The 15,047-nt window shown below is 41.3% G+C and overlaps 1 protein-coding gene across 1 annotated transcript in view; it reads right to left on the bottom strand.

The window, feature by feature from the left end:
* Window positions 1-15,047, bottom strand: part of STAG1 (STAG1 cohesin complex component) — a 168,790-nt gene that overhangs the window by 64,562 nt on the left and 89,181 nt on the right. The window contains exons 6-9 of the mRNA XM_082288099.1: window positions 13,157-13,233; window positions 9,959-10,163; window positions 6,486-6,637; window positions 2,271-2,344 (exon numbers count right to left, since the gene is read on the bottom strand). Of these exons, the coding sequence (XP_082144225.1) occupies window positions 2,271-2,344; window positions 6,486-6,637; window positions 9,959-10,163; window positions 13,157-13,233 (508 nt within the window). The remainder of the gene's footprint in view (window positions 1-2,270; window positions 2,345-6,485; window positions 6,638-9,958; window positions 10,164-13,156; window positions 13,234-15,047) is intronic.

The following is a 15,047-nucleotide window of genomic DNA, read 5'->3' as shown; positions in this document are numbered from 1 at the left end:
CCTTTCTTTTTTTTATATACATGTACCTTGCAAGCAATTTTCAGCTTTTGACATAAAAAAAAAAAAAAAAAGGTTTAAAACCCCTTTTTAAGGTTTAAAAAAAAAGGGTAAGAAAAACCATTGGACAACCAAATATATCATAAAGCCACAGAAACTTAGTGAGAACAAATGGCTGAGGATACATTTCCTGCATGCTTATTAAGAGTACCTCAGTTTTTGACCAAATCTGCTGTTCACACTAGACTAGCATTATACCTAGAAAACTATTTAGCTATTTCTGAAAACCTTTTTTTTTTTCTTGATGAGAGAAGTGAGCACTGAAAATTTCCAGTAAATTGGAAGCCAATCTGCAGAAAGAAGATGTAACCTCACTGCAACACTCGTTGGAAGACACATTCTGAATGAAACAGTTTTGGGGGTTTTGTTTAGGTCAAGGACTTGTTATTTAAGCTACAAAGGTCACTAAGCATGAATCACTGTGGCTGAGTCTGAATCATATTGAGGGGTGGGACTTATTCTCTGGGAATAATTAATATAACATCCTTTCGAAATCATCACCACTTGTGCATGGTTTAAGGCCTGCAAAATCATGTGAAGTTTATAAATAATTTGAACTATTTGAGAAAAGGAACGTTCAAGAAATTAAGAAGTTATGAAAGCAGATAAGAGTTCGAAATCCTTTACATTTTACCCCCGCTGGGCTTTGTTAGCTGGGTTTCACACAGGCCATTTCCCCCTCTATGTTCTCACCCAGCTGTGAGTGCAGGAGTCTCACTCTGCTCTCTGCTGTGCACCATCACTCACAGTTTGGGGAATGTTCCAAGAGACTCTTTGGGGCTCCCCAGAAGGTCAGGGACAGCGAGTGCTCACACAGGTGGCTCTGGGGGCAGAGTGGGAACAGGTTGCTCCTGCCCTCTCTGAGCAGTGGCACAAGTGGTGCCACCACCTGTCTGATTACAGCCAATTCCCCGCTGCTCTAACAGGGCCACCATGGGCACCCTTTTCCATGGCATTGATGGAGTTTATTTATTTGGCCTCTCCTTTGTTACAGCAACATCAGCAAAAGCAGGTCTTTGTTAGTGGTGGCAGGAGGCATGAAAAGAAACTTTTTTACAAAAGGAGGATTTCAAAAGAAAAGAAAAAGCACCAGAATGCAGACCACCGAAAGGCTGAGTCTTTTTCCAACCCCACACAAGAGCATGAACTACTAAGAGGATATTTTAAAGCAGTGTTTTGTTTGATATAATACACTAAGTTCTGAAGGGATAAAAATGGAAACACTCTTAGAATTGAATTTCTTCAGCTTTTTTACCTATGCCATGAACGCTGCTCTCCTAACAAAACTGTGTGAGTGCTACACTGATCTAGCACACTCATGTACCTGCTGGCCCTGCATTCCCATCCTCCAGCTGCCAAGCAGCTCAAGGCTTCCCAACCATAAACCATGAACTTTCTGTCCATGCTCAGGTACTGAGGAGACACCCTCCAAGCCCACTGTGCTGCTCACCCTCACACACTGTTCAGCATGAGCACCTTCCCCGTTTCCTGTGTGCTTTTCTCCAAATTACAATCATCCCTTTGTCCAACTGAACTATGGGTTCCTCTTCACCCTCTAACCCTCTTCCCATACACCCTTTTTTCCTGCTGTTTTCCTAAAAGATTCCATAAATTATAAACCTTTAAAGCAGAACTGAAATCTGAAAGGTTAATTGCATAGTTTAGTACCCTTGAATTTTATCTTTTGATTTCAGCAAGTCAATTAACATTTAAAGAGCTGGTTGCACCAAGGTGCTGCAGATGCTCTGAGGCATCTTGTGACGTACAACGACCCTAAATCTGTTTTTTAAAAGACTCCTGCTCTCTGGTAAATCATATTCCAGATTTGCTGTTTACACCCAAGACATACCAAAGGAAATGCAGGCTGGAGGACAACTGCTATTCTATGACATGCAGTGATTATTTGATTGTTCTTAAGATATGTCATTTTTGTGCTCCCAGCATGGACAACTTTTCAATATGCAAAGATTCAAAGCCCATGTCTCCCACTTTAAAGCTGTCTGCTGAATTAAAATAAAGTTGTGTGGATGACTCTAGTGTGTAGTTAATAAAGGTTACAGTTTGTATGTTCTCCCATAACTTCAAGTGCTTTTGACAGTGACCTTGCAGCATCTAGAATATTACATCAGAAGAAAATCAACCCAGAAATTGCCTTGACTTTCTTTATGACCACACTTTGTTAGCAGAGCCTACTGGAACATGCATTTTCTTACCGGTATCTATGAACAAATATACCCTTAAAAATAGAGTTCATCATATTTTCGATTTCATCTTGGTTCTCTTGTAGCTGTGAAAAAGAAAACACAAAATAAATAAAAGATCATTGCTTATTATAATTTGGTATTCTACAATTCTTTATTGGGAAACCTTAGAAGACCTTGGAAGAGCACTTGAGTAAATTCACCATTTCTGCTTTTCCAGCACGTGCCTATATTGTGTGCATATACATACAAATATTTACATTTATATACGCAATGTCTTAATGGAAGAAAATTAACATTCACTACAAACACCAATTTAGTCTCTCAAATTAGTTCTTTGAAGTGATCATCAACTTTTGCTACTGAAAATGAGACAAGCAGAGACAATGTGTGCAGTAAAGTCAGCAGTGCTGTGTTCACAGGGAAACACAGAGCTGAGTGAATGACAGCTGCAGAAACAAAGCTGGTTACAGATTGGTTTTGAAAAAATTAATGTCCTATTTAAGGAAAGGAGTTGAAGATGTTCTCAATCTTAAGGAAAAGACTGTCAGTTGCTTGAACTTCAGCACCCACAATAACTGGGTTTCACAAGCCAGAAGATCTCCAGGATCAGAGCACACCTGACATCCAGGCCTTAGACTGCAAAAATCCAAACCCAATTCCAAATGAAAAGGTGTTATGAGCATGCTTTTATAAATAAGAGCATTTTCTTAAAAATCTTTCCACTTCCTGGGTAATATGAGCATGTTTTGCAAGTACTATGGAAAGCTTACCTTGTGCCAATTAATATGTTAACACAACTTGGAATTAATTACAGTATTCTCATACTGTCAGATCTTGTACTAAACTAAGTAAGTATAACTTAATTACACCTAAATGCAGCTTTGTTAATAAGATGACACCAATTTTATCCAATCAGCTTTTGGAGCAGCCATCATTCTTCCATCAAGGTGTTCATTACAGTCCAAGCACAGCACCACAGTGTGGGAATGTAAATTTGCCCACGTTCTCAGTAGGAAAACCACAACAGAGCCTTGCTAGTAGAGTGCATATATGCATAAAATAATTAAACTTGTATAATTATTGATGTATATATTTAACAGATAAAAGGTTTTAAAGCCAGAGGCAAAACTGTGAGCAGTTGGTTTGACCTCCTGCATGGCATGAGTTCTGAAACACTTTCACCTAAGGGCTTCTATTTTTCAGCCAAATATTTCTCCTGCATCTTCCAAGTATGAGCTGAAGTAGCTTCAGAACTCAGGGAGTGAAGCCTCCCAGTTCACTAAAGTGTGAGGAGGTGCTGTCTCCATTTTCCATGTGGGGAAACCAAGGCATTGAGGGCTCTTGACTAAATTGTCAAAAGCCTGCCAAAGAAACTAATTTCACAGTAAAAGGGATTATGTACAAGAGCTGGGTGTACACCAGCTCTGCATACATGAACCAAGCATATTTAGACATGGCCTCTGGGAAAAGCACTATGTGCAGCATCAGCTCAACCCAAACATGCACAGACTAAATGCTTGTTTGAGACTTCATAACCCAAAGGGGACTGTGAGTTCCTAATCACTCCTCAGCTGGATGACTCCACAGGCTACAGGCAGGGAAATATGGGGGTAGAGACAGCCTAGCACAGGCTGTGCAGTAAAATGACGATGGGAATGAACCAAGAAGCCTCAGAAGGCTTTCTGAAAAACTACCAGGGCCCTGGAAGGGGAAGCTCACAGAGAACTCAGGGAATGATCTGTTGGTATAAAACCACACCACAGAAAAGAGGTAGGAGAGGATGGGACTTCCTGAGCCATGAGAAAGCTGAGATACTGAGAAAAGTGTACTTTGATGTCTCACTGAGTGCAAAGTGAAGCAGCAGGGCAGAAGCCCGAGCAGCACAGAGGAAGGGACAGCATGGATGGCTTCCTCCCTCTTCTTCTGCACAGAATTTACAGCTCACCATAAATATGGTAAATTATCATCTGGTACAGGTACCCAGGTGCTGGGGCACAGCTGGTGTGGAAGCAGAATCAGAGATTCAGTAGGTCCTTGTGATACTCCTTTTTCCTAAACTAAAATGTTAGTGTACTAACATTTAGAAGATACAATTCTCAAATGTATTTTAGATTCAGTAATGAATTTTCTCTGAAACTCTAATTGCTTTCTACACTTTCAAGTTTTCTAAACCATGCATTTGAATCTGAGTGCTTAACTTCAAGCATCTTGAGAGAGCATCTATGTCTTGGGACTCCTGCTCTTACCAATGCAAAAATGATTTCACACTCCCCCTTTTAAACAGAGGTAAAAAACGAGGGAAGCATTCTCTTGTTGACTCTGCAAGCAGGTTCAGAAGCTCAAAAAGACATGTATGACAAGCACAAAATTTGAATTACTGCTGGCAAATACTAAAAAGACAACTTTCTCTGCTTTGTGGCATATTGCTACAGAAATCATCCACTCAGGCTGAAAATCTCATTCATAAGACAGAGTTCCATGCTCAGCTCTCTCATCAGGCCTCTAGATGATGGCATGAGAATGAAACACTTCAGGAATTGTTCCATCTCCTCTGCTTCAGACTAACTTGCCACACTCAGCTGGTGAACTGTGCCTCTATCACTTTGTGAAGACCAACACACACACATGTATGTGCTCAGGAGGGGTTGTGAGGATGGCACTTCATCAAGGAATCAACTGAGGAAGTGCCAGCACAGAATGCCACGGTCAATTCAGTGTATTTAAACACTGGAATATACAGCATTACATCAGGAATTCTTACCCAGAGTCACTAAGCCATCTAATCCTAGGAGATCTCCTCTGCCCAGGTGCCCCTGGTGTGCCTCCCCCACGGACACACTCGATCCCCAGCACTCCTCCCTGGCTATTCCCAGGCCATGCTTTGCTCAGCTGTCATGAGCTGAGCTGAGAGCCCCTGAACACACAGAGCCAAAGGTAAGGACTGCCAACTGCTCCTTCTTCTCTCAAGGCTCCCCAGCCCTGAGCAGCCTGGGCATCCTTGCTGCACAGCTCCCCAGAGAGAGGATGTCCTGCAGCTCTGAAAGAACAGCGGGGGGAAGGGGCACAGAGCAGTCCCCAGCCACAGAGCCACCAGCCCAAGCTCATCAGCAGAATTAGTGCCTTTGTCCTCTGCACATTCAAAGCAACAATCAACAAATGTGGGATAAAAACTCTGTCCCAGCTATTTTGCTTTTCAAAATGCTTTAGAACTCACATTCAATTTAATATTTAATTTAAAATGTTTTTCTCACAGTTTGGGCAGGAGAGATTGGTTTTGCTTTGTACCTTAATGCACGCTTTTCAAGAATTATGAAAATCAAATAAAGTTGTGCTACAGATCATAGGGGTAAAATAAAAATACATAATTGTAATTATCTCCAGACAAAGACTACAAAGTCAAGCAATTCTGAGTCAAAGTTATACCTAAAGGAATCCAAGGTGCACACAGGCAAAGCACCCAGACATCCTTAATTGCCACAGAGTAAAACAGTGGTGGAGAAATTTCAAAACTAATATATTAAAAATAATACATTTACATCTAAGCCATATAAACTTTGATTTTTCAATCTCTCTTATGAGTTTTACTTGGCATCTTTACACATTATGGTTGTTTGGGTGTATGTGTATTAATTTTCTATTTGTCATGTTTAAATTTAAGTACACCTCTAAAACTGAAATTTCCTGTGATATAATACTTTATTTAGGCATGATTACAGCAACCTTCTGATGGTTTTTCTCACCTAATGCCAGACTCGTACTTACTAAAGGTGACTTTAATGTCTCCCTAGCTCCTTCTCCCTGAGAGCAGGTGCTATAGCCCCAACTCCAGTGTTTCCTGAAAGCCACTAAAAATGAAGGACTAATGAGACACTGTGGAGTTACTGCAGTGATCAAGGGGGAAAGTGGGCATTGCAGGGAGGGAACGTGTGATCCTCCTGTCAGAATCTTTCTGCATCATCACAACAGGGACTGCTTGCAGTTTGAGACTCTTCCTGCCTGGTCATACATAGAAGCCTGAGAACAGAATTCTGTGTGTGCAGAACAGCACCACAAACTCAACTGAATGTGGCAATACAAGATTCAAGTAGTGTGCTTGAGACCACACAAACACCACTGCAGAACTAAGCTCTTTCTCACTGTGGTACTCAAGTCACAAACCACCCTGGGCTTTCTGCTGGACAGAATGCACATGAACCAGGAAAAAAAAATAGTCTTTTCACTTGCCTCTTTTCTTTTCTGAAGCAGCAGCTCCAATCTTTCATTAGCTCTTTTGCCAATCATTTTGTTTCTCTCAGCTTCATACTGCCTCTGTGTATTGTCCTGATGAATGCTCAGGTTTAAGGCAACATTCACAAGAGCAGTCATAAGCTTCATAGCTGCAAAGGCACAAGACAGATTATGAGTCTTTACCTGTAGTCAGAGCTCAGAAAATACTTCCTCAGCAGATCCATACAGCAAAAAGCCTCTCGACCTTGGCACAGCCATCTGGAAAGGCACTTTCACCCAGGCAATACCCAGGTCACTGGCCCACGGTCAGAAAGCAGAGTCTATACCCCACACTGAGCTGCAGGCAGTGCTCCTTGCTGTCTTCTCCAGACAAGCTCTGAGTGCACCAGGGAGTCAGCTGTGAGCCTGCAGCATCATGGCACCATGAAGGCAGTGGCTGGGGAGTTACAGCCATTCTGCACAGAAGAGTGCTACCAGAGATGGCTCCAAACTGAGGGTGACCTTAACCAATGGCTGCTGAGGATGGCTCAGTTCACAAAGGACCACAGCACAGCTTCTCTGAAGGCAGGTCTGACACTGCTCTAAAGTCAGCTGTACAGCCATATAAAAATGCAGTTTTTATTTTCACAGATGCTGGATATAATATTGTTCGTGTCTGCTTTTCAGTACTGAAGTTTATTTCTACAAAAAACATTAATAAGGGTCTTTCCCAAGTTCTGTGTGGTTACATAGCACAACACATTTTACAATACTGAAAAACCAGAAAAATAATGCAACAAACTATCACATCCTCTCTGCATGCTCCTCTAAATATGCAGCATTGCTTCAAGGTAGAGAAGCAACCACACAAATGGAGAAGTGAGCCTACTTGGATTGATTTACACTGCTATAGTTCAAAGCAGGTACCTCTTCCTGCAGTGAATCATCTCTCATTCCAATTGACTAGCATAGAGGAAAACTGAAAACAAGGACCTAAAAACACTCCTTCAAGAAGAAATGCAAGTCTACAAGTAGATTTTCAAAAACTTTATCAAGACTCCATGCTCCATGGCATCATGCTGACCTCTGCTCTTTGCGACTGCAACACAATTAAACGTGCTGGAAATTTGTAGAATCAAAGCAAAGCCTCAAGTTTGCTACAACAAGCAAACAAATAAATAAATGGCATGTATTGTCACTGGTAAATGCTGAGATCTTTGGCAGCTCCTATCCCTAATGCAATGTTAGATCAATGTGCCATTAATGCAAGAAGTCAGCAGTGGCTGAAATAACCGCAGTCAGCTGTGATGAACCTCACCTTCAGCATCAGCTGATTCTTGCTGCAAGCTTCTAGCCACCAAATCCATTCCAAACAGGGACAACTCTTTCTTCCATAGAGCACAGCTCTTGGGAAATGACTAATAGGTGTTTCCTGTCTTTTAATCAAGTCTCTCATACTTTCCAAATATCCGCCCCAGCAGGGATGGACCACTCAGTCCCAGGGACCTGAGTGCAGAGCTCACTCCATAAACTCTTCCCTATGAACCAGTCAACCACAGTCTGAGCAAACAGCAAATCAAAACCACCCAGAACTGCAGACAGCCTCAGATGGAAGGGAATATAATAGTTTAAATAACAGGCATGGATTTCCAGCAGGTTATCTAGGCTCAAACAGTGCTCACCTTGCAATACTGAATTTGTAGAGGAAACTCCAAACCTGGCAGCTTAAGCCTGCAAGATTCAAGGTTTTACCATCCCATTGCTGAGCATGGTAAAGAACCACAAGGGAATGTGTTTCCAAAGGAGTTTGGTCACTGTGAGTTGAAGGGTTTGGGTTTCAGTTTTAAAACCAAAATCCACTCAAATCTGGAGTTATTTTTTCAATATAATGGGAAATCTGCCTCTTACTTTGATTCTTAACAAGAGATGAAATTTAAATAACTTCTGATTGCATTTGTTGAACACAGGGTATTGATACACTTGAAACTTAAAGAATGTGTATGAGGCCGTTTGTGGAAAGACTAAATAGTGATAAATACTGGCCATAGAAACCTTCAGATTATGACAAATGTCTGCTGTAAGAGTTTTAAATATCTGGCATGATCTATGAACCTTGCAATAGGATGGATTTCTTATCACCTGACATGACCAGCTGTAGACACCTACACCCAAGCCAACCACCCTGGTAGTGCTTTGTAATTGAGAAAAATAGTTCCTTGTGGAGAGCAATTCATCCCTCTTACAGGAGACACCTCATATAGGTGTGATGAAATACATAAGGAAAGCCCATTTCCATCTAATAATACACCCAGGGCTTTCCTTAGGTGAGGCAGCTGCACTGAAAGGTGGTGTGGCTGCAGGCAGAAGACAGGGAGCCCTACGAGCACGGTCCAGTAATCCCAAACCTTATGCTTCTCCAGAGTTAAGGCACAGGGGTTTTTATTTTCTGGTGGATGGAAATTCTTTGATAAGACAATCGTCCTGATACTCCTTCAGAATAAATTTATACTCTAAAATATAAAATTACTCCAACGTTCTATACAACAAGTGAACAATTAATAACAAAATACAAGACATAAACATGCCACTTTTGATTCTCAGGATTCACTGGAAGCCCTGGGGATGACAGGAATCCCTAAGTGCCTCAGCACACTCCTTTCCAAATTAAAAAAAAGGAGTATTTTAAGTATAGTTGTACCATGTGTGGTACTGGGATTTGATGAAGCTTTCCAGAGTTTGGTCAGGATCCACCTTAATCCCAATTACAAGTGCTTGTGGCAGTGGTGTGGTGTAGGAACCCAGAGTGCTGAGAATATTTCTGCCTGTTTTTAAGGGTTCTTACCCCCCTGAACAACACTGTTTTAGCTTCCAACCTTGGAAAAAATTACCAACAGTCAGACAACAACTAGAAAATACAGTGGTGTGAATTAGGTGATAGACTGCTATGTAAGATTGTCACAGGGTGAAAAATTTAGAGGCTTTGGGCTTCTCTCTGTAGTAAATAGATAAGAGTAAAAAATGTCAAAATGGAGGATTGTTGTTGTTCTCTAAACCTTCTTCTCCTTCTTCTACCACTCCATATTCTGCAGTAAAAGTGGTTTGGATTGACTGGATAGAAAATTCCGCAGTTCCTAGTCGTGTTACTGAATAATTGGTAGGAAAGTGAAAATAATGTACGTTTTTAGTAACTATTGGTTAAAATATCTTTAAAAGGCTGTGTAAATCTTGATAGAGAGTCTTCACTCCTGCTTTTCTGTGCTCTATGCTGTACCTGGGTCACACTAGTGGCTCTGTTCCTCTGATAAGACTTAACAAACAACTAACTGGAAGCATTGCAACTAAAGGAAAAGTCTCGGTTTATCTTTGGAACTCCTTGCAAAGACTTTCAGCAAATTCTCTCCCATCAGGAGAGACTGGATTTCTGGCACAGTGCAGTGTCAGCGTGGCAGTGGCAAGCACTGTGGCAGAACCCTGGCGTGCAGCTCACTCACCAGCCAGCGTGCTGGTGTGCCGGAAGGCGCGGACCTGCGAGTCGGAGAGGCCGGTGAGCAGCGAGATCACCGTGTCCATCATGTACTCGTCGTAGATGATGCTGTACTGGCACTGCCGGATCAGCACCCCGATGAACTCGCAGAAGTTGGAGCGGAACTTCTTCCACTGAGGCCCAGGCATGGTCAGGGGATAATCGCCACTGTCCTGCAGAGCAACAGAAGAAAAAGATCGAGTATTAAAGGGCTCCCCATTTAATGGGTTTTAATGTCGGTGTAGCCATCGTGGTCTAAGGTTCTAAACTAAACGTCATCTTGTTCCTTCAAGCCAAGGGAGAATAACAAATAAAAACAACCCATTCTTCTTCAGTAAACAGGGAGGCTCACTGGCATGAAACCACTTTTGCAAAGATGTCATTGTAACTGTTTTATACCTGCAGTATTGGCTCCAGATAGTCCAAAAAATGTATCAAGACTCAATTATTTTCCTTGTGTCCTGGGTTAGGAAGTGGGAGCCAAGGATAAGATGGGACTATTTCAAAGTATTTAAGATCAAAACCTAAATAAAAGCTTGTGTGATTGACTGTTTGTCATTCTCCACCCCCCCTTCAACTCCAGGTTAAATATTCTAATCAGCTGGATGCCCCTCCCCACAAACTTCGCTTTGCTCAAGCTTACAGCTGAGTATGGTTTGCTCAAGCTTACAGTTTCCTTATCAGAAAGCAAACACTGCCCTGTTTTATCTTGTAAATGCAGCCTTTTTCTAGTGGTAAAACTTGCCTTCTGATAGCAGTAATGGAAATTTTACTACAGATTCATACAGCTCATCTTCATTGGACTAGGCATGTTCATTTAAGGCCTCCCCAGGTGTCCTCTTGCTATATTCACTATATATACTGCATTATGGGGAGACTGTCCCCCCCACAATCAGAAAATGCTTTTTCCCCCTCAGTGGAAAAGCCTTAGTACAAATCTCCCTGACCACTGGATCTGTAAGCCAATTCCAGAGTATCCAAAACATCACAGCAGTCATGCTCCATCCTGAATCTCTCAGCCAGGATAAGAAGTCAGTAGCACCAAAGTTACATCCATTTGTACACATTTATTCTGTGGTTTTGTGAGGAACAAGCACTTTCCTCCTCAGGACTTATCACCCAGACTGAACCATGCCAAGGCAGCGAGGTCAGCACAGAGGAGCTGCAACCAAACAACCCTGAACCTAAACTTCATAAACAACACTGCCCTTTGGAAACCCCCTAGCCATCACATTTAACCAAATCACACCCATTTCAACCACACCAGAATAACCTGATGGATCTCTGTATGTGAACTTTGGTATGTAACACATGCTTTCTCGAGGTGTGGATATGTGCAGCCCTTTGGAACAGATCCTCAGAATCTCTAGTGCTGTGTGTAATTACTCACATCTGCATGGTGCATTTTTAACCTGCAAGTACGTATCAGACAACTCTTCTGAAAAGCCTATGAAGGCTATTTTGCACCATGAATACCTCATCTGGCTGAAATGGGAAGAATAAACTTACAATAAAGTCACTTCATGGATCTTTTATTCTTGAATACCAATAAAAATGTGATACATTAGTGACACTGACACAATACTGATGGCCCAGTGCATAGAAAACTCAGAGTAAACCAAGTCTTTGTTCACCTGTCAACTCTAGCACAAGAATTATGAGGGAATTCACCTACAAAACACCTGTACTCCTAAGCCAAGCAGCTGAATAGTGCAGCCAATAGATGGCCATGGAATTCCCTGTCCCAAAGTGAACTTTGTGAACAAAGTTATTTCCATGATTTAAGTCCCGCACAAGCATTTCTCCACTCACGAGGAGGAAAATCAATACTTCAATCCCTGCCATAAATGCAAAATTCAGGCCAGCAGCCAGCTGATTCCTGCAGCACTCATGGAAAAATGGGACAATTTGGGATTTCTGGGGTACTGGGGGAGCTATTACACATGAAATGCCAACAGTTTATTCCAGATTTCGAAAGAGTCATTGGGCTGCAGCCTAGGACTAACAATTTTATGCTTTTGTACTAAGGCCCACAAATTCTCTCAGAAATCCATTCAAGTGTTAAGGCAGAAGCCAGAACTGAAACTTTTTTTTAGAATTGTAGAAGTTCTGCAAAGTTTTAGGTAATGGAGAAAGAAAGACTGTGTACCAGTAACTGTAACTCTTTAAGAGATGTTCCTTTTAAGTACATTCATAAGGAAGAGGTTTTTTTTCTCCTGTGAGAAAAAACTTTGACAGTTTATAAAAAGGTTTTTTTGAAAAATACTTTCTTCATCAATAGTGGGACAATCACCCAGCAAAAGGAGCACCCCCATGGCTGTAATCAGGCATTTACTGAAGCATTTTGTTGTTCAAGGCCATGGACAAGATGGAAATTGTGCAGAAGTACATCCTGAAAAGGAGCATTTCTCATACTTATTGTTTTCCTGCTTAACTTTCTGAATCACAGCCTTGGCATTCCATTTAGAACTGCTCAGACACGGCTGTCCTACAGAAAATTCCTGCTCCAGCTTTAGTTTTCCTCACTAAACAGAATGAACACTCAGAATATTCAGCTTTTTATACATGAAAAATCAAAGAAAACACAGTTCAAAAATCTCAAAGCTAAAAAGCATTCACCATTAGGAACATGTTTATTTTGACAGAAGATACTCAGTTTGAATTGTAATTTACTTGTTTCAGACAAAATGCTCAGATCTTTTGAAAGAGTATTTCTTTCTGTATCACTGTTCCAAAATGGTAATTTTCATGTCAAGTTCCTATTTGGTTTAAACTGCCATTTAAAATGCACAAAACATTAATTTGCACAGAGAAAACAGAAGAATGCTGCAAAAGCCTGCAATCCTGTCCCATGAATCTGATGTGTCAGGAATCTGGAGCTCTTCCCTGTACCGTGGCACTCCCAAGAGCTGATGTTCAGCACCTAGAACACCACCACCACTCTCAGGGGGATGAGAGTTCTCCAGTTCCTCTTCCTGCCTGCCCTGATGAACCTCTCTTGTCCCTGCTGCCCTGTTACTCTGCATCCAGCAGCTGAAGTTGCTGCTTTGCTTGTCAGTGCAGTTTCCCATACTGAGACATTACTTACCCACTGCATTTTCAATTTAAACCAGAAGTATATGGTAATTATTTCATAATGCTTAAAACAACTATTTGTATACTCTACCTCATCAAATTCTTCTGTCATTTTCCTTATGATTTCTGCATTTTGCATGTTCCTGAACATTTCAATTCTTACTGTACCTGTAAGGCAATGAAAGAACAAGAGCAGTGAACACAGCATGTTTCTGCTACACCAAAACATCAATGTTTTCCTGCTGCTAAACAAACAGCTCAGTAATACATATTGGAGTATGCAGAGTGCAGCAAGAACAGGAATGCTTTGAACAAGGCAGTCTCTTGAAGAAGTAGGGGAAGAGAAATCATCTGTCCTGTAATGTGCTTTCAAACGAGGAGTCAGTGCCATTTTCCATCCTTTCACTCTTTGCAGCCAAGCAAGTGTAAAACAGCAGTGACAACCACGGACCACTGGTGTCGTGTCTGCAGCTGCCCAGTGCTTTTAATTTTGTGTGCAAAATCAAATGAGCCATCTTTCAGTTCCACAGCCACTCCTGGTGGCTCTGCACTGTCCATGCTGAATGCCCTGGTGACAGACATCCATGTCCTATGCACACTCTGGGAGTTTCACACTGCTCAGCTCAGGACCAGCATGGTTTATTGACTGAGGCACATTTTCCAAACCCAAAGGCTCCCAAGGGCTCAGCCAGGACATGAGCCAGCTCAGCACCAGAAGCAGCCACTGTGTATCTGTTATTCCTTCACACAGATTTCCCACTCCCCCTCGTTATCTGAACAGTGGAGTTGATAGGATTAACTTTCCATTGTAAATCAAACAAAGCTACCAACATTGAAAATTGAACAACACAATAGCTATAAATGAAAATTCTTGTGTCTTGATCAAAATTCAATCAGTATACAAATAAAGTATTCTGACATATTATTGCCTCTGCAACTAGACACTACCTAAATAGCTAACCATATAACCCAGGGCAACATAAAGACTTTTGCTGCTGCTGCTGCATGATCTTCTCTTCATCACTTCACAATCTTCTTTTGTTAATGGAGGAAATTCAGAAAAATTAAGCAAACTGCAGCGCTACAAAATCCATCCCACAATCATTAACATTACAAAGAGTAAGTCTCTCAGTTTTTGCAAAAAGTTCAACTGGATTAATGATCCACTGCATGGCTTCAAAATTTCAGACCATAATAGAAGCAGCTTAACAGCTAACAGTACTAGTCCCTCTACAAAGGATAAATAAAGATAATTTAAACATACTAAATATTATGCAAATGTTTTAATTCTGGTATTTTATTCCTTAAAAAAAAGAGCATTAGAAATACATGTATTTCAAAACGTGCAAGCACAGTTAGAGCACACCAAGCCTCTGTATGTTGGTACACGTACAATTTTACTAAGTAAATTAAATATTGATTTCTTGAATTGCCTTTGCTTCTTCATGAAGTAATATTTGTTATCTATTTCATACTGGGTAATACTGTGAACCTCAGTTCTGACAGTGGCAATATAAATTTGTGCATGGTAATTTCCATACCATTAATAAACAATTACTAATGCAATATATCAACATAAAACCAGGAACCCAAGAGAATGCCACCACGTGACAGTTGAAAATGTATTTTCTCAGCTTGGAAATCATCTGTATGTGTAGATATATTTTAATCTTTCCCCCAATCCTGCAAGTTTTGTTTTGGCTAAATGAAGCAGTTTCCCAGTATGTCTCGGAACAGTGGACAGGCACTACTGCAAACCCCCTCTGCTGCAGGAATGCCCCTTTCTCTCATGGCATGCTGGCATCTGCTGCTCTTCCCACACCTCTCTGTCAATGAGAAACCTACTGACCCTTGCTATTTTACTGGTTTATAGCCCCGATTCTAATTTTATTCTTACCTATTTATGGCTTCTTCTAATAACCTGCCACAGCCTCAGTTTCTCCGCAGCCATGGCCAGCCTGTTTACCTTGCAAGAGCAGAAC

This window comes from Coloeus monedula, assembly GCF_965178545.1.
Source record: "Coloeus monedula genome assembly, chromosome: 10".
NCBI classification, from domain to species: domain Eukaryota; kingdom Metazoa; phylum Chordata; class Aves; order Passeriformes; family Corvidae; genus Coloeus; species Coloeus monedula.
This window is presented reverse-complemented; position numbering and strand designations above follow the sequence as displayed.